The 26,452-nt window shown below is 39.3% G+C and overlaps 3 protein-coding genes across 4 annotated transcripts in view; 1 reads left to right on the forward strand and 2 right to left on the reverse strand.

Moving 5' to 3' along the window:
* The window catches only part of LOC122662749, a 31,625-nt gene extending 15,142 nt beyond the window's left edge, over window positions 1-16,483 (forward strand). Inside the window, exons 5-7 of one of the 2 annotated variants that reach the window (XM_043858471.1) lie at window positions 2,000-3,089; window positions 15,916-16,112; window positions 16,227-16,483. In XM_043858471.1, the coding sequence (XP_043714406.1) occupies window positions 2,000-3,089; window positions 15,916-16,112; window positions 16,227-16,310 (1,371 nt within the window). In that variant the 3' untranslated portion in view covers window positions 16,311-16,483. The remainder of the gene's footprint in view (window positions 1-1,999; window positions 3,090-15,915; window positions 16,113-16,226) is intronic. The other variant, XM_043858477.1, reaches the window with a different exon arrangement.
* A 400-nt stretch (window positions 16,484-16,883) lies between these two features.
* Window positions 16,884-17,692, reverse strand: LOC122651971 (peptidyl-prolyl cis-trans isomerase CYP26-2, chloroplastic-like). Its single transcript, XM_043845568.1, has 2 exons — window positions 17,351-17,692; window positions 16,884-16,919 (listed from the first exon to the last, which is right to left on the reverse strand). Exons 1-2 carry the CDS (start codon window positions 17,690-17,692, stop codon window positions 16,884-16,886), a joined length of 378 nt encoding a protein of 125 aa, XP_043701503.1.
* A 5,240-nt stretch (window positions 17,693-22,932) lies between these two features.
* Window positions 22,933-26,452, reverse strand: part of LOC122651977 (5'-3' exoribonuclease 4-like) — a 60,213-nt gene continuing 56,693 nt past the window's right edge. Inside the window, exons 20-24 of the mRNA XM_043845582.1 lie at window positions 26,067-26,171; window positions 25,889-25,964; window positions 25,128-25,210; window positions 23,784-24,997; window positions 22,933-23,420 (exon numbers count right to left, since the gene is read on the reverse strand). Coding sequence (XP_043701517.1) covers window positions 22,933-23,420; window positions 23,784-24,997; window positions 25,128-25,210; window positions 25,889-25,964; window positions 26,067-26,171 — 1,966 coding nt within the window. The remainder of the gene's footprint in view (window positions 23,421-23,783; window positions 24,998-25,127; window positions 25,211-25,888; window positions 25,965-26,066; window positions 26,172-26,452) is intronic.

A 26,452-nucleotide genomic window follows, 5' to 3' on the forward strand; every position in this document is an offset into this window, starting at 1 on the left:
GGTTGCCTTCAAAACTTCATGGAATCTTCAATGCAGCTCAAAGAGCCTTTTTAATCACTGAAATAGGTTGTATAGAACCTATCTCATACCATTTCAGCAAGGTATTCACATAGGGACCTCTTCCTTGGAACCCCTTGAGTTCTAGGATTCCAAAGGAAGGGGAAAAAATAGAAACAAGAAGGCTGATGCGACTCTCAAACCCTTAGCTCTGATACCAAGTTAAGTTTTAATGTTAAGAAAGCAAGTAGGAAAGGAAGAAGAGATTGGAGGAGGAAGAAGAAGATGGAGACAAAGAGAAAAGAGAGGAGTGTATTTCGGTGGGAACTCTTGTGTGTTGAGAGACTTCTCAACACACCTAAATAATTTCATTACTAGTTAAAAGATAATTACATTCAACTTCCTAGGGAGGTAAAAGATAACAAAGGATAAAAAACAGAAATTACATAAGGAGGACACTAGACATTAAGCTAGTTCCAAAACTACCCTTCTTCTAACAACTCTAACAGATAGTTGATACGATACTTTGTTTTTAAAAAAAAATAAAAGGTATAGTACCGTGTTGGCCTAGGCGGCATGATACGGTTGATACCTATCGATACAGATTGGTGGGCTCTATTAAACCCAGTTTTAAGTTCAGAAACACAAACCAGAGTCCAAAGGTGACCTATTCAACTTAAAATCGATTTTAGACCATCCATTTGTTGCTCTTTCAAATTTGTGATGGAGCTTTGATTCTACACTCGGTCAGAAACGCCTTCTCCAGAGTGGTTATACAACAATACTTGAATTCACACAGGACTCACCAAACACTAAACACTCTGTGGAAAACAGTTACAACTTCAAACAATACTTCATGACACTAGACCCTTATTTATAGCAATCTTCAAACGATACAATAATATGGATGGAGATAAGGGACACGTGTCCTTCATAATATGGAGTCGGGCCGTCCCATTGCAGATAATCTTATCCTGTCAGGATGCTCCTTATCTTTAGCAAGTCACGACAGAACACTTTGCTTTAATCATATCAACTTTTGCTTTTAGTAAATCCTATCACACTAGAATATATTCTCGACGTCAGAGACTCGGAGGACTTTAAATTATAAATTATTGAGGGCCTTGAATAATAAGATATTTTATCTCATTCTCAAGGATCATGAGTAGACTCTGGGTCCACCCCATAGCAGTCATCCCCATTGTCATTTGCAATATGAATAGAATTATTCTTCTCATTATCACCTCTGACTGAGGTAGACGTGTCCTCAATATCCTTCTGAATAGCAAGAAGCCACTGCTTTTTAATTTCAGCTTTAGATAATGTTGGATTTTTATCTTGAAGAGATCGGAAATAAGACAAACTCAGGAGGATTCTCCTGTGGGACTCATAGGGAGTTTGATATATATATATATATAAACGATACGTCGATACTAGCCCATGGTTTGGAAGTCTTGTCGATCCGTGAGCTAGGTTTCCCCTTCTCAACTTTTTTCTCTTTCATCTTCTTTTCTTCTTCTTCTCCTTGGTTTTCTCCTTCCTTGTGGATGCTGGTTTTCTTGCTCTGATTTTGTAACAGGTATTATACCAAACACAAGTCAGCAAGTGGTCAAGATCTTTTCTCAGTTATCCTCTTATAAAAAAGAGCATTCCAATGCATGAAGCTCCCACTACTGCAGGGTCGGGAGGGGCAGATGTACGCAGCCTTACCCCCGCTTCGCAGAGAGGCTGTTTCCATGTTTCGAACCCACAACCTGATGGTTGCACTAGCGCATCTTAACCGTTGCGCCAAGGCTCGCCCTATTATTATATTCTTAAATTAAGAATTTCGATGACATTCTATGTTCTATTCTTTAAGTTAGTTAAAGATTTGAATTGCACATGTTACTAATATTTTTCTCGTCATGAGTCCTGAATGTTGATTATCATTTTTGTAAACTATGTACTTCTTCAATGTTCTTGATATGCATCTTCGTATATTTAGTTGTGCTGAGAACTATAGCATTTGCAGGCACAAAAGCTCATCTGCGTATGTGGATGGGAACCTCATTCCTTACCTTATGCTGTGGACTGCAAGGACCGATCAAATCAGTCTGCAAATGATGCTAATCTTTTAGAGCCTCCTCCAGTACGTGCAAGTGGACAGATTCCCAGCGTTACTACCTCTGATGAGGTCAACAATGTGGAAGAAAACCCCTTAATTTTTGGTGGTCACCAGTCAGATCCAGATTCTGTTGTTCTGGAATGCAGGCTTTGTGGTGCCAGAGTTGGATTGTGGGCTTTCTCTACAGTTCCACGTCCATTGGAATTGTTCAGATTTATTGGATCCTCAGAAGTTAATGGTCAAAATGAATCCGCTAATTCTGCTGGAAACACCATTAGCTTTGCCTCTGTGGCCCCAAAAACCCATGAATCAGGCAGGGGAAGTCATATTCAGAGTAAGGATATGAGCACTACTAGCTGTGACGGTGCTACAACTTCAAAGGAAAGATCTTCGAGTTTAAATTTGAGTATTGCAGGAGGTCCTCCACCAACAAAACAGAACTTCAGAGCAACAGTTTCTCTGCCTATTATCAGCCGACATCTAAGGGTTGAGTTCTCTTCTATTTATGATGTTAGAGATAGTGTTTTGCCTAAAATGTCATCCATGGAGCAAGAAAATGTTGGATCTGATTCACAGAATAAAAATGGGGATCAAACTTGTATGTCTAAAATAGGTGATCAGTCATTATGCTTGATTCAGGGCTCCAGTGAAGTGGAGGGTACAATTGGAAATGAGAACAATGGTGAGGGGTCTTCAGAGGGAAGGGATTCTGTTGTGTTAGGACTTCATGCTGTTCAGGCAGCTGGAATGTCCTGTGACTCCAGGGTCAAATATCCAGTAGAGAGTTGGGATAATACACCACAAGATTCAATTCAAAAGGATGCCTTGCTTGTAGATGCAGAAAATACTAGAACCACCAATGCAGAAACCCAGGTTGACAATATTGTTCAAGTTAGAGAATCCTGTATTAAAGCACCAGATGCTAATGGCAGTATTGGGAATGGAGAAGTTAACAATAATAATGCCATTGTTGCTGCCCAGGGATTTGGTAAGCCAAATTGTTCTCATTCTTTCTGCTTTATAAGCAGAGGTAATCCTTTGATTTGCTCACAACCACTGCTATGTATATGCTTTCCAAGTCAAATGTAGTGATGTTTCGCATGACTCTAGCTTTGTTTTTTTTTTTTTTTTTTTTTTGGGGGGAGGGGTTTGGGTTGTTATCATGATGAGTTTAATTTTGTGTGGGCAGGTTTGAGTTCAGAATTTTCAATCTCTTAACATTATTTTTTGTTTATTTATTGATTTGTCATCATAGGAAATAATGGACCACTTGTTTCTTTTCTTGATGTATCTTTAAATATGTTTTTTGGGTAGACTCATTTTTGCTTGCATGGCAAGTATTAATATATTTTTTCTCTACCAAGTGCCAATATTTCTTTGGTGGATTGGTTTTGTTTTGTTGCATGATATTGCATGATATTTTGAGTGTTGTTAGGGAGAATTAGATAACAAATATAACCATTATCTACAAGCTCCAAAAAAAATCTCGGTTCTTTATGTGATGTTCATCTGCTCCCGCAACAACCCCCTCCAAAAAAAAAAAAAGTAGTCCTAACAAAACCCGATTCACATTTTTGTTTGTTGATGTCTATTCCTGTAGAAAAAACCGAATATCTTCTTCTTTGTCTGTCTTTTTTTTTTACTGTATATATAACATCTTTAAATACTACTTCTTTCACTTTCCTTTGATTTAAGAGAAAACAACCAGGCTCTCTCCCTCTTATGAAGACTAATCCCAAACCAAGGAAAATCCAGTGGGAGATTAGCACAACAGGATCACAGGATATACGAAGTAGAACCAGAAAAATAGAAAATTTAATAACTCGAGCATAACAGTTCTGATGGGCATGAAACTGTAATCAAAGGGTCAGTCCAACCGGTAGAGAAGGCATGTAAAGTTTCGGTTGGATCTTGAGTTATAGAGTAATCCTACTGTAACTAGGAAAAGCAAAAACTGGAGAATCGACTAAGATTCGTAAGATCTCATAAGGGAAACCAAAAGCTGGAGAATCGACTAAGGATTCTTAAAATCTTAAAACAGAGATCAATTAGGGATGCAAATTGAAGATTTAGCAGTAAACTGTATTCAGTTTCAGCAAAGTGAATAACAATTGAGAACAAGAAGACTTTGACGTGAACTAGGAAAACCAGAAATCGATTAGACGTGTAGAATTTTGAAACAGAAACTTAACTCGGAGAATATAAATCAGAATATGGCAGAATATAAACAGTATTTTGTTCAGCAACTAGAATTCTGATGAAGAACAAATCTGAAACTCAAGATCTAATTAAACAGTAAAGTTGCAGGTATTATGGTTAAGAAATCTGACCTGTACTTACGTGGATGATAAGAGTAGAAATAGAAAGAAAGATAGAAGAACAAATAGGATGATAGGATAATGGGTCAGGAATCCACTTAACCTGTGGTGTTGGAATCCACCAAGTCCACAGCAGTAAAGACTGAATCCACAAAGCCAATGTTCAGAAAACTGAATATCTTTATTTCATAGTGTGCCTGGATGGCTGGCCACACACACACATATACACTTATATACCCTCTAAACCGGCTCCTTCTCGGACGCGCACGCACACACACACACACACATTCTTTATATACCCTCTAAACCGGCTCCTTCTCGACGCTGAGGCAGACCCGCTCGTGTCCTCAACCATTCTTTATATCCCTTAGTTATATCTATCTATCTGTCTATCTATCTATCTATCTATCTATCTATCTATATATATATAACACCCTCAAAATCTGTGATGTAGTAGCACTGTCGTGGCTAGACTGGCATGACCTGATCTGGAAACACAAACCGAGGCGAACCAGGCCAAAATTGGGATTTTGGTCTAATAAGGATTGGTAGGGATTTGTTTTTTTTGCTTGGGGTTATTTTTGTACATAGAATTGTAATTGTGTGTGGTAGTGTTAGTAGAGTAGGAGATTGAATCGAAATTGCTTTTTAATTCTAGATACTTTCTATATAAGCAATCCAACGTGATGAACAGAAATGAATGGGATGAAATTGAGTAGAGTTTGCTCACGGTTTGGGTTGTTTGTGCTCGTCGGAACTGGTCAATGGCTTTGATGCTTCCTTTGTTCTCTTTCCCATCTTAGGTGCAATCTTCCCTCTTTCCTTCTATTATTCTTCTGTTCTTTTCTTTTCTCTCCCCCCCCCCCCCTTCCTCTGTTCTTCCTGGGTGGTATTTGCATCCCACTTGCTTTGGCTGATTTCCCTTATCTTTAATTCTTTTCAACCCAAATTTGTTGTGCTTATATCTACCTTAGGGGCAACCAAAACCCTAGCATATTGACCCCTAATACTATCCCAATTGTGAGAACCAAACCTGCAACCAGGCTGATTCTAAGATGTTCCGCCAGGGATAGTTTCAACAGCTTTATTTCTTTTGGTAGCTGATGATTTGATCTGTTTGTTGCTTGCATTCAGTAGGTCTAGGGGTTAACAATCTCTGCCTAAAATCTTATTTGGATTGGACCATGTTGGGAGAGAAATCTCACACGGAAGCAGACCAGTTTACCGCTGGTTTTCTGTTTCCATAGTGAGGAAGAAGTCGAACTCTTCTTCTATCTATTATTAAAGACATAATTTCCTGTTATTTTCAATTAAACACCTCCTTGTTAAGTTGGATTTCGTTATTTCATTCTTTCTTCTGAAATATCAGAACACCCGTCGCTTTTCAACTTTAACTATCCATTGGTCCTTGTTACTGTTCTCCTTTATTTCAAGGGTCCAGAACTTCCGTTTAGTTGCCTAATTGCTACAGCATCTTTATATTTGAATTCTTATTACTTTGGTGGGCCCATTGCGACCCACAAGCAAGGGTTTGTGACCTGGGGTTGCATCAATTTGACTCCTTTCATGTCTAGAAATGGCCTAAACCAACATGTAATCAAACTAGCTACTTATTTGACCAGTAAAAGACTTAAAACAACTCCTGTTCTAATTAGAGCTCCAACTAAACTAAATAATAAAGTAAATCCCGTATTCCTAAGTCCTACTTGTATTTTAGGCCCATTAAAGTGGCTTATTACAATGAAAACGCATTAGACTAAAGGCCCAATATGTATGCAACCCAACCCAAGGATTATTTCCAACTAAATAGGCCCATTTCCATGATTTTTCTACATCACCTTCCTTCTCTGCTTGCCATCTTTCCACCTTATTTCCATGGTTTATTTGTATGCACAATCATATATTATATTACCAAGCATAGTTGTCATGGCGTCTAGGTGACCCAAGGCGTTGGAGAGGGTCCAAATTCAAGCCGACACCAACAAGGCCCCCAAGTCAACCAAGGCGCCTGGACGCCTAGGTGACGCCTTGACAACTATGTTAATACCAAGTTATGACAACCGTGCATTTAATCTCATAAGGATGTCTCAAGGAAAACAATAAAACTAAATACATCACTTGCCTAGAATTATATAAATCCAAGATTTAGCCTAACAGCTAAAAAAAAAGTACCCTTAATTTTCATCACTACATGCACAAATATTACATGTTCTGAACGTGTACAAAATTTTGGAGCTTTTCGAATTTGAGGTCCTCAAAATCCATTCTGTTTACACTCCTGCTCCAACCCGCAATGCTTAAACTGCTGAACAGGCTATGACGTCTGTCTTTCAGGGTAATGTAAGACTAGATTAGGTTTAACCTAGCCCCAAGATAAACCCACAACTCAAAACAGGAAGAAAGGCTTAATCTAGAAAGTAAGCAATTCTGAGCAAACCAGCGCTGGGAATGGACTCCAAGGTTGATTGAGTGCTACCCTTGGTGGGATGAATACTTGCTCCAAGTTGGGGCCAATTCTGATTACCGAATATGGAGATCTGAGTTGGACTTGAAATTAGAAGGTACAATTCAAAAATAGAAGGTTTAGTGTTGCAGGCTAAACCACCCAACAATAGGGTCTCAAACTGGGATTGAGTGGTGACCATAGTACTAAAACTCGGAACTCGGTACCATCTCGGTCCTTGGAAAAACCGAGTCTTGTCGAGATCTCGCCGAGTTGGTGCATTTTTTTTTTCTGACTCGAAGCCTCAACTCGGTGGGTTTTAGACCTAGTTTGGGTCTGAAACTATTCAGCCTATTTTAGGCCATTTAAAAACAATGACACTATCAGATTTTGCAAAAACAAAGTCCAAATAAGAGTTTCTCTTAGTGGGAAAGTAGGGCAGACACTTATGCTAGAAACCAAGACAGACACTTGTTTTGAAAGCTTTCCAACAAGTCCAAGATTGCTTAAATCTGATTTATATTGAAAGAGTTATGTACCGGTCAAATTTAATTCGGTGTGCGCGAATGCTGTCAAAATCGTTCTGAATGAAAATATTTTTTTGGACATCAAAACAAATGAATATTTTACCGCACTTTTGGTTTTTAGCAATGTTTTACCATATTAAGATTTATGGAATTTTTAGATTTGAGAAACCCCAGCATTAGAAAGTTGAAAATTGCACCTACTGCCGAAAATCCAGTTTTTGTTCTTGAACTGGGGAGCTGACTTTTTTTCCTTTTGGAATTTGATTTTTTAACTATTTTTATTGGATTCAAATAGGGGGGTATTTGCTTATTTATGAATAATATCTTAAGTAAATGAAATACATTTACTTAAATGATATTAGGCATAAATAAGTGTTTGTGTTGGTTCCTGACATAAATAAATGTGTGTATACCAAGGTTTGCATAGATAGGTGTCTGTATACCAAGATTTTCCAACAAGATCTCGAGATTTGCCACTCATATAAAGGACTTACATGGGCATTTTCCTGGGTCAAACCCGAGATCCGAGATCTCGCCGAGATATCGGCGAGATATTGAACTTTTGAGTATCGCCTTCAGTCTCGTCTCGGATTCTCAAAAAATCGAGAATCTCGGCAAGATCTCGCGAGTTCTCGAACTATGGTGGTGACTAAATTCAGTCCTCCAAATCCCAATTGAAAAAGATCTGTAGATGCTGAGAAATCCAAGCCTGAAGTTCAGCAGAATCAGCAGAGAAACAGAACAGGAAAACAGAGCCGCAGGAGTGTTTGGTTGTGTGCAGCAGCAGCAATCCTTTGGAAGTGATTGGGGGTTGAGTCTGGCCTTCTTCACAGCAGCTTGTTGCATTCAATAGGAAGCAGCAACAGTAGAACTCGATTGGGAATAGAGGGAGACAATAAAAGAAGAAGATGGAAGATCGAAGAGATGATAGAAGGGGGATAGGGTTTCAGCTTTTTCCGCCAGGCTCTCTCAGCACTTCATCCTCTCACCAGGACAATGTTTCTTGCACAAAGCAATTTCAATTAACTTCATTAAATTGTTTGGGCGCTCCTAAGTGCTCATACATATTTTTGGGCAGCTATTGCTTGCCTTACAAGTAAGAGAAAATTAGAAACTTATAAGAAAAGGAAACAAATTGAAAATAGAAACTTAAGCCTACTTTCTAAATCTGAAATTAGAAACTAAACTGAGCTAAGGTTGCTTAATAGACAACCACAAAATATCTAATAGAATAATTCTAAAATAGAAACAAAATTGAACTCCTAATTTCCCTATGCATAGACAAAATTGACTCTTCTAATAAAGCCTCCATGCAATCTGTTATTGGGCCCCACGTGATCTCCTAATAATATTCCCACCAAGGCAAATATGGGCCTGTGACATTGTTCACTTGAACAGTGTTTTGGTTTTCTTCTTCATGTTTTGATCTACATCAACTCTCCCCCACTTAAAAGAAATTCGGTCTCAAATTTGGATAAGTCTAGGACTGATCTTCCTGTTGTGCTCGTCTGTCTTCAATCCATAGCAGAATTCGGGTAGTGCTTTGAAGATACGAATGTAACCCCGAAGGTGTGGAGTTTGTTCTTCAAAGTACTTTGGTGGAATGACAAATTCCACACGTTCAACTTCCACATCATCAGTCATGTCCATGGGGTTGTCCACGAATGTTTCTTCGACCTTCTCTGCTTCAAACTAGAGCTTTCTAAGTTTTTCCTTGTCATCCACAGTCTCCTCAATGGTTTCTTCAACCACTTTGTCAACTATAATGCCAAGTTCCACATTGTCCATGGCTTCAACTTTGCTTTCATCAATTTCTTCAATGTAAGCTTCGACATTCGAAACATCAAGGACTAGCTCCTCTTTGACGATAGAAATCGCCGGAACTTCTTCAACATTAACCTCAATTTTAAGTTCTGGTTCGCTGACATGTGGTTTCTTCACTTGTTGCTCTTCCATCTTCTTCAACAGTCATGGAGCCTTGGAGAATAGTGTTGAGCTGATTATGCAACCTTCGCCAGAAGGTAGAGGGTAAATATTTGTCCTTCAATATTGCTTTCATCTCCTCCCATGTGGTAGGCTTTTCACGACGATAGAACAACCTTTCCTCATGTATACGCCACCACTCTCTTGCTGCCCCAATCAACTTGGCACGAGCCAGCTTCATCTTCGCTCTTCAGACAAGGTGAACAAATCGAAGTAATCATGTAAGCACACATCGATTCATAGAACAGAAGTGAATCAGCTTTCCTATTGTAGTCTTTTAGTTCGAGTTTGACTTTGAGCTTATCATTTTGATGTCGTGCATCAAAGTCAGCAGCTTCTTCATCATACAAAGCTGGTTGACGGATGATTCTTTGTGGTGGACGAGGAGGATAACGAGGAAACCTCTCTACAGTTTGCTGTCCAATAGTTTGCTTGGTGGACTCCTTTAGTTCATGAATATCTCTCCTCATAGAAGACAATTCTTTTGTCAATTGTCGAACAGCTAAAACAAGAGCTTCATTAGTACTCAAAGGAGCTTGGTTGGGATTGTTGGAACTCTCCCCTTCCATAGCTCTGATACCAATTATTGTAACTTTGTAAGATTAGATTAGGGTTAACCTAGCCCTAAGATAACCCACCACTCAAAATAGAAAGAAAGGCTGAAATTAGAAAGTAAGAAATTCTGAGCAAACCAGCACTGGAAATGGACTCCAAGGTTGATCGAGTGCTATCCTTGGTGGGATGAATACTTGCTCCAAGTTGGGGCCAATTCTAATGGCCGAATGTTAAGATCTGAGCTGGACTTGAAATTAGAAAGTAGACTTCAAAAATTGAAGGTTTAGTATTGCAGACTAAACCAGCCAGCAACAGGGTCTCAAACTGGGATCAAGTGGAGACCTTGGTGACTAAATTCAGTCCTCCAAATCTCAATTCAAACAGATCTGTAGATGCTGAGAAATCCAAGCCTGAAGTTTGCAGCAGAACAGGAAAACAGAGCCGCAGGAGTGTTTGGTTGTGTGCAGCAGCAGCAATCCTTTGGAGTGCTTGGGGGTTGAGTCTTGCCTTCTTCACAGCAGCTTGTTGCATTCAATAGGAAGCAGCAACTGTAGAGCTCCATTGGAAATAGAGGGATTAATGTAGTTCTAGATAGGTAGGAGACCTACTAGGAGCCAAATAGCAGGATCAAATAACAAAAGGGGTTGCTGGTTCGATTGGACAGCACTAGGATTAGGTCAATTCCCAGGGTTAGGGTAGGATAATGGGAATATAGTTTATAGGATTAAACTAGTCAGGTTTTGGGGAGATTAGAAAGCTAGGTTTGGTTAGGTTTAGATGAGAATTCAAAATTCCAGAAATTAGGGTTAGGGTTTTGGGTTTTAGTATTTAGGTTGAAATTAGGGTTTAGGATTGGATTTTTGGAGAAAGCTTTGGGTTGAGTATAGGGGACTGTAGGAGGGAGGTTCGACCAGGTTTTGGGCTGATTCTGATGGTTGAATTGGACTTTGCAGAATTTAGGGTTTTTTGCGTTTTGTGGGAGATGGCAGAATTTAGGGTTTTGATGGATGGAAGGGACTCAAAGCTGGATTGAGTGGAAGGATTGGTTTCAGTGGATCTGTGGTTAAAATTGAAAGAAAATTGATGAGGGAATTGGGCAGAATAGGGTTAAGGATGATTAGGGTATATGGGATTCAAACCAAAATTAAAGGGGGATTAATTGGGGGGGGGGGGGGAAGGATTAGAGGATTAGAAGAAGAATTTAGGTGTCAAACTTACTGGAGATTCCACTGGCAGCAAGCTTCGACTGGATGAAGGATAGAACCACCTTCAGATGAGGACCCTCCCAGCCGTCACGGCGCAAGGAGTCAATTGGATTCCACCAATCCCTTCTTCCTTGATAGAACCACAAGGCAACACTCCAAAGGAGCAGCAGCAGCAGCAATCGGCAGCCAACAAATCTGGTTTTTTTTTCAAATATGCTATGGGGGAGGCTCCCACGATTTGTTTTATTTATAATAGAAGGCCTAAGCCAAATCTCACAACAACTTAACCTCTTACCACATAAATCGTGGAAGGGTGGGACTAAATAAAAACAACTTAAAACTTTTAAAAGAAAAAGACTCAACTACGCCTACTAACTTAAAATAAAAGAATCTGACTTAAAACAACTGATTTAAAAGAAGATTCCCTACTAGCCAATAGGATTTAAGAACCTATTAGCCAATAGGAGCACTTCATTTAAATTAGACCAACTGAACCAATTGGATGCAACCAATTTAAACCGGTTCAATTTAAAAAACAGAAAATAAAGCTAAGTATAGAAGCTGCTAGCAAAGTAAACCTAACCTATGGCTCCCTAACTAAGCCCTAATGTCAGGACTTCTTCTTCTTCTTCTTCCTACTTGGTGCTGCATCAGGGATACATTAAAAGAAGAAAATGGAAGAGATGACAGAAGGGGGATAGGGTTTCGGCTCTCTCAGCACTTCATCCTCTCACCAGGACAATGTTTCTTGCACAAAGCAATCTCAATCAACTTCATTAAATCATTAGGGAGCTCCTAAGAGCTCATACATATTTATGGGCAGCTATTGCTTGCCTTACAACTTACAAGTAAGAGATAATTAGAAACTTACAAGAGAAGGAACCAAACTGAAAATATAAACTTAAGCTTACTTTGTAAATCTGAAATTAGAAACTAAATTAAGAGAATAATTCTAAAATAGAAACAAAACCGAATTCTTAAATCCCTCATGCATAGACAAAATTGACTCTTCTAATAAAGCCTCCAAGCAATCTGGTCTTAGGCCACACACCATCTCCTAATAAAATTCCCACCAAGGCAAATATGGGGCTGTGACACTGTTCACGTGAACAGTGTTTTGGTCTTTTCTTCCTCATGTTTAGATCTACATCATGGGGAGGTAGATGGAATTAATCATTGTTCAATCTTCAGTAGCTTGAATGCTTGGCTTGGGTAAAAGGAGAATGTTTGTAAAAACAAACTGATTATTATATATGTGGATCTGGATTGTTTCTCCTTCCTCCAGGCAATAAATGGATCAAAACTCAGATGCGACTGAAGTGGAGGCAGAAATTAATGGAACAAAAGAGGGGTAGAAGAATAAATAACTACCTGGATCTTTATTGAAAGGTATTAACTGGTGAGTTGCACATGTATGAAAGTCGTTTTATTAAGTTTATAATTCGGGAATTTCTGATCATAGTTTCACATTGAGACCCTTTGAACCAGATGCTTCCCTTGCCTTATGGTTTAGGAGTATGGACCCACAGCACTTTATGGTCCAAAGAGTTTGGAACGAAGTACTTGGCTATGTGAAATAAAGAAAATAACTGCTGGTGTGAAAAAACAAGAGTCCTAGTAGCACTAGGCTTCTTTAGGCTTTAGGTAGAATTTTGGTTTGGATTTTGATGCAAGATGGATGTAGGGTTCTTTTACGTTGGACTGGTTATAGGGTCAGTATCAGGTTCTGTAAAGGGGATGGAAAATAAAAGAGTCTTGAAAACAACCAATCAGTTAGAAGCTTTGTAGTTATGGACGGATTGGATTAGGGTTCTAATGAACAGGCTGTGGAGGCAAGTTGATGCATAGTTGTCAAGGCGCCTAGGCGAACCAAGGCGAGTGAGGGGGTCAGAAACCAGTTCGACACCAACAAGGCAACAACAGAATTTAAGGTGTGACAAAGGCGCCTGGACGCCTAGGCGTCACGGGCGACGCCTTGACAACTATGAGTTGATGGTGATTGGTGATTTGGTGGATAAAAGGAGAGAGAACTATGGTTGGTTGTGTAGGAGGAATCAGACTTCTGTAACAATATCAAAAGGGAAATTGTAAAGAAGAGCAAGAGAAGAGGGAAAGTGAATATCTAAAACGTCATGCAGAGCTACACTACCAAGCTAGAGGAAGAGAAACTTCATTTGTTCTCAAGTTTGTGAGAGTATATGGGTATATATATTTTCTGTCCATCGCGAGTGTAGTTACAACTAGGACTATCTATTCCTCATGTCACTACATATGCCCCTAGAGATGAAACCACCAAGGGAAATCCCTACAGTGCCGGCCAGCATGTTGACCTTCTAAGTACTCCAAATTACATTTGAGCTCTCAGATAATTGAAAATTTCCAATTTTTTCTTCCTAGCTTCAAAACTGTCACTGCAACAAAAATATAAATCTCGACTGACCATACCTCCTGCACTACTTTAAATTATAAAAGACCATTTTGAAACCCACATATTACTCATCCAATCCTGTCAGGTGATGTAAATTCCATGATGAACTGTCTTAGAGATATCTTGTGTGGGCCTAAAGCCAAAAACTTTGAAATAACCCACCACAATTTGTGGAACACATATGAGTATATGACTTCAACTTGATCTCTTGGATCTGCATCATATTTAGTGGCTTGAAATGTCCAACTTAAGAGTACCATGTGGACCCCGATTACAAGCCAACAGCTCTAAGCTGCGTCACTGCTGTGTGTGTGTGTGTGCACGCGTACGTGTGAAATAACCCACTGCAACTTGTGGTGATGCAGGAGCAGTTCGTTGGACTGGGCCGAACTTGTTTGAGAGTTCCGACCGAAAACCAAGCTCCAATTGGGTTTTGTGGTCAAGTAGGGTTATTGGAATTTATTTTATTTAGGAGGATAACATCTTTTATTTTTTATTTTAGAAATTGGATATATAGGAAGAGTTTTAGCAGGTTTTAAGTTGTTTTTAGTTAGGAATCCTAGTATATTTGTTCCTTATTGGAGTCTTTTCTTTTCTTATTTATATGCTTGTAACCAATGCATTAGACAGATTTAAAAAGAATGAATTGAGTTGTTTGGTTGAGGCCTGTTGGGCATGCTTGTGCAATATCCCTTGCACAAAGAGACCAAGGAAAAACTATGTTCTCCCTCAGGTTTGTGTTACGTGTGTGGAATGGGGAGTCTATGGTTTAACTTTTTTACCCAATCCTTCTTCATTTAAGTAGTTTGGGCCCACTTCTCGGTCCTCAATCTCTTGGAATTCCCCTATAGGAATGCACGATCTGATGAGGTTTTGGAAGTTGGTTCCTCTTGCAAGAGAGGTAAGCTTATGGGCAGTTTGTGATGTTAGTTAGCATTCAAACCATTCAGTTGAGAAGAATAATCATATGTTTAAGGGTCATTCAAGAGGTCATAGACAATCAGACATCATCATGCTAAGGTTGGCAGGTCGGTACTATGGAGTTTTTTAGTGGAATGCCATTATATTACTTTTCTGAGACATAGTGACCTCTACTTTTGTTGATTCCTACACAGATCCAGCATTTGTTGAGCCCCTTTCTCCTACCACCTTCAACCTCTAATCCTTCAGAGCACTTCGTTGGGTAGTCTTGGACCGGTGGCATTAGAGGAGTATTTAGAATCATGATGGTGGTGCAGGTTTCTTTTTTATAGGTTCCATTGATGTTGTGATTCTACAACAGCAGAGTTGAAGGCGGTGATTACAAGTCTGGAAGCTCCATTATCTCATGGTTGGCTAGTTGGTGCGATTGAAGGAGACTTTGCTCTTGTTAATAGTTATATGAGATCTAGTGATGGAAGGACTGTGAAAGTAATGTCTCTCAGATCTAGGGGGGAACTTATCCCCTTTGTGGGAGAGAAATCAGCAAACTCTCTTGATGATGAGTTAGCCAAAGGAGGGGTGAATAGGCAACCCTTATATATGGGTAGCTATCTGATTGATTAGTTCTTTCCAAAGGTCTGGCCTGGTCTTATTCTTGTTGATGTAAATTTAGTTTTGAAATCCTTGTCAATTGATTTTGCAATAAAAAGTTGAAAAAAGGGCGTACCCAGTGCATGAGGCTCCCACCACTGCTGGGTCTGGTGAGGGTCATAATGTACACAGTCTTACCCCTGCTTTTGTAGAGAGGCTGATTCCAGACTCGAACCCATGACCACTTGGTCAATGGAGCAACCTTAGTGTTACACCAAGGCCTACCCTCTGCAATATAAAGTTGAAACAAGCCCAAAAAATATCAGAAGGTACATAATGAAAACATTAGGAAGGCAGCAGCTTTTACAAACCAAGTGTTTAATTGTCAAGTTTTATCCAGGGTCGACTTCCAAATGAAGAATTGTACTCGTTAAGGAACTCCTCAACTATGGGCTTGGCCAAGAAAAGAACCATGACAGCATTTAACTGAAAAACAGCAGTAGCAGTGGAGGATTAAGGGGCTTGTTCAAGAAAAGCATCACAACAGTATTTGACTGAAGAACATCTGAATTATTTGAGAACCTAATGCACTATCTTCATTTACAATCTTTTTTTTTTTTTTTTGTTTGATTAAGTAAAATTTGCATAAATTAAAACAAAGTACATTAACAATCTTGATGTCAGTATGATGACTGAATGTAATCCCATTATAGATTAATGATATCAGCATTGTGTGGAGTATTACCACTTAAATTGATGTAACTTCTTACTTCTTTGGTTGCAACAAAATTAGTATCTGTTTTATTTATAGGGGTCACAACTTTGGTTCTCTTACTAATGCAGGAAAGGATTTAAAGCAGGCACAAGTAGATCAAGCTTTGAACTTTGATCCACTTAGACAGCACAGACATTTCTGCCCCTGGATTGTGTCAACAGGAAGTGCTGCACCTGGGTGGCAACAAACACTGTCTGCTTTAGATCGCAGGAAAGAGCCTTCTCAACCTTTACTTGCAGATTCTCCATCTTCTTCCATGTTTGAGGTATGTCAGAACTGATGTGCTGATGTAAATAAACTTGTTAAATCCCTACAATTTATGGAATTGCTCCCTCTCTGAATTAGCTCCTTATTTTGTACCTTTCAAACTTTTTTACAGGCTGATGATCCCATTGTTTCAGTCCGAAAGCTTTTCATGTCTCCATCTGCAAAGAGAGTGAAGACTTCTAATGAATCGCGCTAAGGTTTTTGAGAAACAGTGACAGGGTTTGCAGGGTGAGAAGATGAACTTGGATCTTCAGATGTCAGTCACATTAGCTATGTTGGGATTCCCATCAGTGAGCGGGATGCAACCTATGGTGAACCATTTTGTTGGTGTCACTGAAGGGTGATATTTCTTTTGGGATTCATTGCCATTTAAAGACCAAAGGGGGTTGAAGTAATCGAATTTTGTTGGGCCTGCCACCATCCTTTACTGTCAAAAACTATGCTTGACATGTAGCGGTTGGAGACCGGGTGTTGGGCGGGCTACTCACTATCAATGCAGCAGTCTTGGCTTTTACACGCCCCTACTGTATTGTAGAACCCATCTCAGCGTCAAACGTACCAAAAATGGTGAGAGGCATTGTATTGTTATGTTATTTGTGTTTGTTTTGAAATAGCAAGAAGATGCCATTCTGCGTGGCTACTTTCTACTTCACCCCCTCCCCCAAAAAAAAATCAGTAGGAAAGGTACTGGAGAGAGAAGAAAGAATGTGCATTCGAATGCTAGTCAAATAAACCAGGATTAGAGATAACAATCTTTGTGTAAGGGCGATTAAAGCATCTCTGCAACAATAGCCCTTTTATCAACCTGCTCATGGTGAGCAAACAAGCGAAGTGTCATCTTTCACTTTGGGCTTGGAGAAGAATGTAATCATCAAAAGAAGTAATAACGATTCTAAATTTTATAACGTCTTTGTTTTCAGACAAGGTGGCTGTCTTATGATATATCACCTGAAGTAATGTGGGGGGGAGGGGCAGCTGTTTTCTCTTAAACGATCTTTACACTACCTGTTCTCTCCACCACGTCCATACCTTACATGACTCGAATTTTTATCTTCTCAATTTGCCTGCCCGTACTTGACGTCAAGTACATCTAATAGAGGGAGGTGGATCCCATGTAGATCTCACCTTGGGCAGTGTGTTCGGGCAGGGGGTAGGATAGTCATTTCTGCCCCTTCTGTTAGATGTACTTGATGTCAAGTACGGGCAGGCAAATTGAGAGTCCACATGACTGCCAACGAGCAGTGATGAGGCATGTAAGTTCCGGAATGTTTCCAATAGTAAATCATAAAACTCGATCTGTGATGAGGCATTTAAGTTCCGGAACGTTTCCAGTAGTAAATCACAAAACTCTGTTCCATCGGAATCAACTCCAATTATCCCTTGTTCAATCTCTAATTTCCCTCTATGTGCAATGAGCTTCAACTGTGGTTCTGATGGGTCCCTGGCTACAATGCTCCTTGAATTTGCCAAATTTTTGGTTACTGGACGCTCCTCCTTCTTCTTCTCCCATTCCTTGAGGAGATTGTCTGAATTCAAATCACTGCCTGTCTTCTTTGTTAGCTCGACATCCAACACCATATGATCTCAAGCTTCGATATTGAATGTAAATCAGCATGTTCTTAGCAAACTCTTTTCTCTTATAATATAATTCTGCCTATTGGTACATCGGCCCCATAAAGTCCAATTACAATCCGTCCCATTGGCTCCCCCCATTGCTGGGCACGTCAAGGAAGGCCCTGTGTCGGACTTAACTGCCTGTCCAGCCATTGTTTTTTAAGTCATCTTCTAGTTGATAAAATCATTTGGAGGATCATCCTCACCCATGTGTTAGACACTTGATCGATTCGCCAAAAGCTCTAGAGTTGATACAATGCGTTAAATCAAGCCCTTTAACCTATTCCATACTAGGCTGACCAAATCTAGTGCTGATACACTAGATCAGGCTCCAATAGGCTCATAACATACCACAATATTTCTACCGCCATTTTCCTTGATGACTCACTCTAGGTAGCTTTCACTTTGGTAATAGTACAAAATTAGGTACTTGACCAATACACTAAAAGCTTCAGAGTTGTCATACATTAGATCGAGCCCCATTAGACACATTACACCATGTCTTGGACGAATAGAATGGTCGATGATCGAGTCCAAAAGAGGAAGAGCCGCAACAAAGAAAATTGCAACGTGTGGGGAAATAAATGGAGATGTAGATGCAGTTGGAGGATGATGCATAGAGATGGCTTGGATATGTGGACGACACAATGGTAGCCATGGTGGGGGGTTGAAGGACGATGATGATTGCAGGAGCACTTGAAGGCATGCTCCGAGTTTCGTCACATTTTCAAGTGCCAGCTGAGCTCTTCATTGTCCAGTGTCTCTCCAACTCTTCCGTTCTTATTAATCCGTTGGATAGAGATTGCTATTCCTCCCCCCCCCCCCCCTCCTTTAATGACACAGATTGATGTTGTATAAGAAAGATCTAAAGCCTAGTACCCAAAAAAATGTAAAGCAGATCACTATATATATATATATATATATTTTTTGGTAGAGCAGAAGTACATTGATGATAAACAAGTGTACAATCAATAGCTTCAGATAATCAAAGATCATGAACTTATGGAGTGGAAATAGGCCAATCTGACAGGGCCTTCCTACCCAGGGCATCTGCGATACTATTCATGGCCTATGGAATACAATGAACAGAAATAGAAATAATAGAGGTTGAGAGTCTCCTCACATCAGAGATAGCAGTTGCAACATTAGGGGGGTTGTTATACCTAAATATAACCATCCAATGAAAACACGCCACTTCGATAAGGTGTTATGGCCCAAGATCCGAAGGGTCATCTCTACGGACTGGACCAAAAGAGAACCGGTCAGACACGGGCCCAAAAGCCACGTGGACACAAAGTAAATCTCCAGGCCCTACTTTCAAGCACATAACATCAAGGTGTTAACAGACCAACCCTTCAAAAAGGTGTTGCATTAGTTGGATATGTCCGGAAGGCTTATAACATGAGCAGTGGAGCTTAGTGAATACAACATCGAGTTCAAACCTCGCACGAAAATTAAGGGACAAGCGCTTGCTGACTTTGTCGTAGTATGTACCTGCTCGAAAAATGAACCGGACGAAGATATAAGATAGGAAAGCTATGACCGAGCCCCATGGACAATGTTCGTCGATGGATCAAGCCGTTTGGCAAGAGGAGGAGCAGGGCTTATCCTAACAAGTCCTGAGGGATTCAAGATACGATATACCCTGAGATTTGACTTCCTAGCATCAAACAACAATGTAGAATACGAGGCATTGTTGGCTAGCCTGCGCGTAGCATGATCGATCCAAATTGAAAAGATCATAGCCTAAGGGGATTCGCAACTCGTTGTCAACCAGCTAAACGGAGAATATGAGGCCAAGGATGAACAGATGTCAGCCTACCTAGCAAAGGCAAAAGAGCTGAGTGAAATGAGTAAAAGTTTGTAGCAGAGCTGGTTGTTGTAGCTGATAGAGTGAGTGATGGTGTGGTATATTTTTTATACTTTATCTACATGCCATTTTTTTTTCCTCTTTTTTTTCCTTTTTGCTGCCAAGGCTAACTTTGTTTTAAATTGGAGACCTCTCATATGTTATTCTAAAATATGTTTCTATTGTCTATCTAAAGAAGAAAGACGGTACATACAAGCTGAAAACGGATGCAAAAACTATTTCGTAAAGAGTTCTTATTTCATTATTGAGAATATCAAATTCCACATCCCTTATCTATTTTCTTGGAATATCACTTCCTTCTCACTAAGTGAAACTTCTTTTCATATCTTAGTCATCCATTCCATCTCATAAGAAACATTAAATAACCTTCTCCATTTCCTTCAAAATAGATGTTGATCATCCACTCCATCTCATAACAAACCTGAAATAACCTTCTCCTTCTTCTTCAAAAGAAATGGTGATCATCCACTCCATCTCATAAGAAACTTGAAATAACTTTCTCCCTTATCTTCAAAACAAATGCGAAATCCAAGAGTAACAACATGAGGCATGATACATTCCAGATATGAGTAAAAATGCTTTTAATAAGGGTTATGCAACAATACGTCAATGAACATTGTATCTTTCTTTCTTTCTCTTTTGAATTCTTTCAATTCTCTCCAACATATGATTCTACATTCTAGCCATCTACCCTATTAATTACCACCTCTATGTCTATTTCACTGATCTTGGTAAAAATACTCTTCCTTAAGTTAACTTAGAGACTGAATACTATACCCAGATTTTTTCTTCACGGTTCTAGCTCTATGGTGTTTAAGATCAGAATTGGACAAATAAGTTAATCGGTTCCAAATATGAGATCCAGAATTGTTAACTAATGGGTGGACCGGTTTTGGTTCAATTTTGATTTTTGACCCTGGATCCACATCAATTGACATCAGAGCTGAAATCCTCTATTTTCAATGACTTTTGACCATGATTTATTATTTTTTTAGAGAGCTAATGGTCCGCTTGTCACATACCCTTGTTACTTAAGTTTTTTTTTGTATTTGAGTGGGCCCAAAGACGATTCGAACCAGATTTTCGAATTCTAAATTCACATCAATTGGTATCAGAGATAAAATTTTATATTTTTTATGACAGTTGACCCTGATTTATTATTCTATAGAGGTTTAAGAGGAAATACTTCAATATGTCTTTTTTGTTAAATGTTAGAATTTATTAAAAAAAGAAAAAAAAGAAATTACAGGATTAACGTTCAGGCATTCGTGGACAGGAAATACTTTGATAAGTTATTGAAATAAGAAATTGCACATCTTTTATCATAATTAATAAGGTAAAGTTAGTCTATTCGAGGTTTGATCTCTTATCACTAAATCTTCACAATTTTATTCTAAAAAACTCTCAAACTCATTTCTTTCTCAATAGTTAGAATATAATTATGTCGAATAGCGGAATCTATGTAGCTAATAGGTTCACACAAAAAAATTATTTTTAGTGTCAAGTGATTAGAACTTAGTTTTCGAACCCAAGATCTGCTTCAATTGGTATCATAACTGAAATCCTCTATTTTCAATGACGTTCGACCCCAATTTATTACTCTTCTGGAGAGGTAATGTTTGTTTGTCACATCCCTTGTATCTTGAATTTCTTTTTTTGGTAAACCACTTCAATAATTAGATAAACAGAATGAAAAAAATAAGAACTTGAATATTGCAAGTTCTCTGCATATTAGTTTTCCTTATTATTTTCTGTTTTTCATTACTATTATTTTTTTTCCAATGTGTATTTCTTCTAATTTAACCATTACTTTACTTTGATATTTTTAACATATACTCACCCCATTAAAACATTTATGATATATTAATTTCAGCCACCATTTGATTTATAGCTTCTAAGTTCTAATCACATTAGCAAGACAAACAAACATTGCAACACCATCAAAATTATTCCTCCAAGCTGGGTTAGACAGAATTTGATCGAATTTCATTATAATATTTGAAAAGTCGACTAATTTTTTATTCTAGCTGAATGTTGGGCCATTAGAACCAATGTCCAATAAGTGACAAGATTTGTGCATTTCCTGAAATTGTTGAATGTCACGAAAACCCCTACTATTACCCTCATCTTTCTCATGTCAAGATAGAATGAAGTTAAAATCTCCAAGAAATTGCCACTAATCCTGACGATTAAAACCTAGAGAGATGGGCTTATACCAAACTACATGGCGGTTTGCTCCAATAGGGCCTCCATAAACACATGTAAAAAAAATTTTTAGGTTTAAAGTCATTGAGACTTCAGTATCAATGATTCTATTGTCTTACTATAGAACATTAAGAGGGTGGCATAATAGAGCAAGGCCCCCAGAACAAAAAGGACATCTTCAACTTCCTTCGAACCATTACAAACTTACATGAGTGACACTTAGTTTCAATTAAAAATATAATAACTAGCTTCTCAGATTGGGAGAGAATGCAGAGAACGAACCGTTGGTAGACTCCCCCAGTCCTTGACAGTTCCAACTTATCACATTCATGACTTCCCGTGGGACTAATAAACCCTACTCTCCTTGGGTCCATGCATTAAAAAATGTTAGGAAATATGTATGTGTTTGAATATCTACAATCCAGCAACATAGGGGACGTTAAAAATGGGACAGTGGTGAGAGAAAAAGTACCATGATGCCACCATTGGCCATTGTTGATGCGGCATCAGCAATGAATAGCCATGTTTCAAGCCTTTGCTTCTTTATGATCGAGGATTCTGTGATTGCGTGAGAATATTTGAGTCGGATGGGTTAGTTTTACTCCTTTTCTTTTTTAAAAAGTGTTTAGTCCAACAATTATGGTTTTGAATCAGATCGACCAATCTCTCGCCCATCTACCTTCGATAAAGATCTAATGATATAGCTGGGCCGAAGCCAGTGATCTTGTCCAAACACCCAACCAGTTAGTTGTTCAGGAGAGGTACAGTAAACAAAAATAAAGCCCCATGTTCAGAGAAGAGACTCTTAGTCTTGCATGTGTTCCGTTCACTCGGAATGGATCAGTTCTGGCAACAATGGCGACTACCTATTGCGCATGAAAGCGTTCTTATTGTATTAAGTTGAATAAATGCATTACACCACACACGTTCTATACTACTCATAATCTAATAGAGATCAAGAAAGCAGCCACCGCAATCCAGTTGATACTTAAGAAGGAAATTACAAATCTCCCAGCACTGATAGCAAAATCTGACAAACAAAATTGAATTTCTAGAGACTCTTGGCTTCTTCTTCCTCTTGACTTTGGAGTACTCCGAGTTTCGCACGTTTCCTGGCTTGTTGGCGGTTCTAAGATCTACTTACTTTGATAGAACTTGCTTCACCATGATTGAGCTCTTTCTCGTTAACTGTCTTTTCGGAATTTGGCCGACACAAAGAGCCACGTGTAGCGACATAGCCATTGAGTTCTGCAGCCCCCATGACAACTTGGTGCCCTATGGGACAAGATTCTGAAACAATTTCATTGCCCATTGTGTTTTGGCGTTTCTTCTTCACCCTCTTTCTTTTCGGAGATCTACTCCCATTTAGGCAACTTTGCTCACAAGGTTCAGGTCTTTTCTCAAGAACTGTCCCTTTAGAGCTTGCCTGATGTATGGAGCAATCCATGGCAACATCAATATTGGTGTGACTTTGATCACAATTAGCTTCTTCTGCCCCTTGACTTTGGAGTACTCGGAGTTCCTTGCAACGTTTCCTAGCTCGTCGGTTCTTCTGAGATTTACTTAGTTTGATAGAACTTGCTTCAACGTGATTGAGCTCTTTCTCATGAACTGTCTCTTTGGAATTCGGCTGACACACCGAGCCGCCTGTAGTGCCATCGTATTCTGCAGCCCCCATGACAACTTGGTGCCCTATGGGACAAGATTCTGATACAATTTCATTGGCCACTGAGTTTTGGTGTTTCTTCTTCACCCACTTACTTTTCAGAGATCTACTCCCATTTAGGCAACTTTGTTCACAAGGTTCAGGCCTTTTCTCAAGAATTCTCTCTTTAGAGTTTGCCTGATGTATGGAGCAATCTATGGCAACATCAGTATTGGTGCGACTTTGATCACAATTAGCTTCTTCTGCCCCTTGACTTTGGAGTACTCGGAGTTCCTTGTAACGTTTCCTGGCTCGTCGGTTCTTCTGAGATTTACTTAGTTTGATAGAACTTGCTTCAACGTGATTGAGCTCTTTCTCATTAACTGTCTCTTTGGAATTCGGCTGACACACAGAGCCACCTGTAGTGCCATCGTATTCTGCAGCCCCCATGACAACTTGGTGCCCTATGGGACAAGATTCTGATACAATTTCATTGGCCACTGAGTTTTGGTGTTTCTTCTTCACCCTCTTTCTTTTCAGAGATCTACTCCCATTTAGGCAACTTTGTTCACAAGGTTCAGGCCTTTCCTCAAGAATTCTCTCTTTAGAGTTTGCCTTATGTACGGAGCAATCTATGGCAACATCAATATTGGTGCGACTTTGATCACAATTAGCTTCTTCTGCCCCTTGACTTTGGAGTACTCGGAGTTCCTTGTAACGTTTCCTGGCTCGTCGGTTCTTCTGAGATTTACTTAGTTTGATAGAACTTGCTTCACCACAATTGAGCTCTTTCTCATGAACTCTCTCTTTCCTAGCATTGACATTGAAGCAACTTTTTTCACCATTATCAGGCTCTTGCTCATCAGCTGTCTCTTTCAAGCTTTGCTGGCTTGTGGAGTGATCTTTAGTTATGCAGTCATCGAGTTCTGTAGATCCCATGCCTTGTTGCTGCTTCATGGGACAAGATTCTGATTGAAGTCCATTGGCAATTGAGCTTCGGTGTTTCTTCACCTTTTTCTTTTTATGAGGTTCACTCCCAGTTATGCAACTTTGTTTAATGTCATCACCCTCTTTCTCATAAACTGTCTCATCGGAATTAAGCTGACAGGCCGAGCTGCCAGTGGTGAAATGGGAATTGGATTCTGCAGGACCCATGACTTGTTGCCGCCCAATAAGATAAGATTCTGATACAAGCACATTGGTTTCCTGACTTCTTTCACCTCGAACTGTCTCTTTGGAATTTGGCTGATGCGAGGAATATGTAGTGAGATGGCCTTTGAGTTCTGTAGAGCCCACAAGTCCGTTCTGCTTCATTGGCCATTTTCCTTTTCGTGGTTTACTTCCACTTGAGCAACTTTTCCTACCATCATCAAGCTCTTTCTTGCAAATTGTCGCTTGGGAGCTAGCGTGACAGCCAGAGCCATCAGCAGTGACATGGCCCTCGGGTTCTGTTGATCCCACAGTTCTCTGCTTCATGAGATAATGCTCTGATACAAGCCGGCGGGCTGATTTTGCCAGACAAGGGCCTGAGATGGACTTTGGAATGGGTCTGGCCATGATAGGTTGAAAGTAAATTTCAGTGCAAGAAGTGATGCAATTGCAAGTTTAAAATTATATAAAAATTAAAAAAAGAAGCTATATCAGTTGAGATAAAGAGATCTGTTGGAGGTAGTAATAACCTTTCAGAAAATCTACGTCCAAAAGCAGCCAACTTCTCATGCCATAACATTGGAGTAGAGAAAACATCACAGCTGCGGATCGACTGATGCGCAAAACAACAAAAATGTTGAACTACATGTATAAATTTCAAAATGCAGCAAGATGATCTGGTAATCATTAGCTGACCTAAATAATTACTGGAACAGCCATGAATGATGGTTAAAATCTCTTCATGGTTTCCCAGTTTAAAAAACTCATCTATCAGTGGGATGCTAAATACTGGTGTTTCGTTTTTTCTTAGGGGTGTATGGGATGTGGGTGGAGGGGTGGTTTTTTTTTTTGGAGGGGAGGTAGAGGAGGATGGTTGGGCACAGGCCAAATCACAAGAGAAAATCAATCATTGATGACTTGGTTTTGAAAAATCTTACCACAGTTCAATGCAAAATCAGTTAACTTGATTTAGACTAATTTTCCAAGATTTCAAGCACAAAATGAGTAATTCAAATAGGAGAGAGAGGGGGGGGGGGGGGGAGGATGTGGGTGGAGGATTTTTTTTTTTAAGGAGAGGAGGGAGAGGGGGTGTGGTGGTGGTTGGGCACAGGCCAAATCACAAGAGATAATTATGACTTAGTTTTGATTTCATGGTCAATGCAAAATCAGTTAACTTATTCAGACTAATTTTACAAGTTAACTTGATTCAGCCTAATTTTCCAAAATTTCAAACACAAAATGAGACATTTTCAAATTGGAGAGAGGGGAAAAGGAAGACAGAAATACAAACCTTCACAGGAATCATAACCCCCTCTGGTAGCCTTGGAATGTGAGGATGAAAGGCGGGGTACTTATAAAAAACAAAACTGCAAACACAAAAAACAAAAGATTCATTATCAATAGATACAGTTTTTCAGTTTCTTATGATAAGAATTACAGAGCAAGATAACCATGAATAGGAAACTTACATGGTTTCATTCTTTGTGATCATCTCCATGTCCTCAATTGGTGAATAGATTTCAGGAGGCAACACTGGCTTATCAGAAATATATATGTACCCGTTCATACCATTGCTGGACATAATCCTCTTCCCATTAGCAAAATTATAATAGAAAATAAATTAAAAATAAAAGAGGTCGATCGTTTGTGTGGGTGAAAGAGATTCTCAGTGAGAAGCAGGATCTCATAAACAAGTAAAGATGATAAAACTTCTACTTTACAATTGCAACAGTTGTTAACTACGACTATTGGTGATAAGTAGGCAAGGGCAAGTGAGAGGAATTATGTCAGCCCAGAAAAGTAGGATTAGATTAGCTTCTTGAAACATTGGATCCTTAACAGGTAAGAGAGCCTG

The sequence above is a fragment of the Telopea speciosissima genome, chromosome 1, assembly GCF_018873765.1.
Source record: "Telopea speciosissima isolate NSW1024214 ecotype Mountain lineage chromosome 1, Tspe_v1, whole genome shotgun sequence".
In the NCBI taxonomy this organism is placed as follows: domain Eukaryota; kingdom Viridiplantae; phylum Streptophyta; class Magnoliopsida; order Proteales; family Proteaceae; genus Telopea; species Telopea speciosissima.

What these genes read in the sequence shown, in the direction of transcription:
- LOC122651971 (XM_043845568.1), bottom strand. Translation starts at nt 17,692, where the DNA reads ATGGTGTTGGATGTCGAGCTAACAAAGAAGACAGGCAGTGATTTGAAT. An exon ending in TACATGCCTCATCACTGCTC is followed by an intron (nt 16,920 to 17,350) that starts GTTGGCAGTCAT and finishes CACCATGAGCAG; the next exon opens with GTTGATAAAAGGGCTATTGT.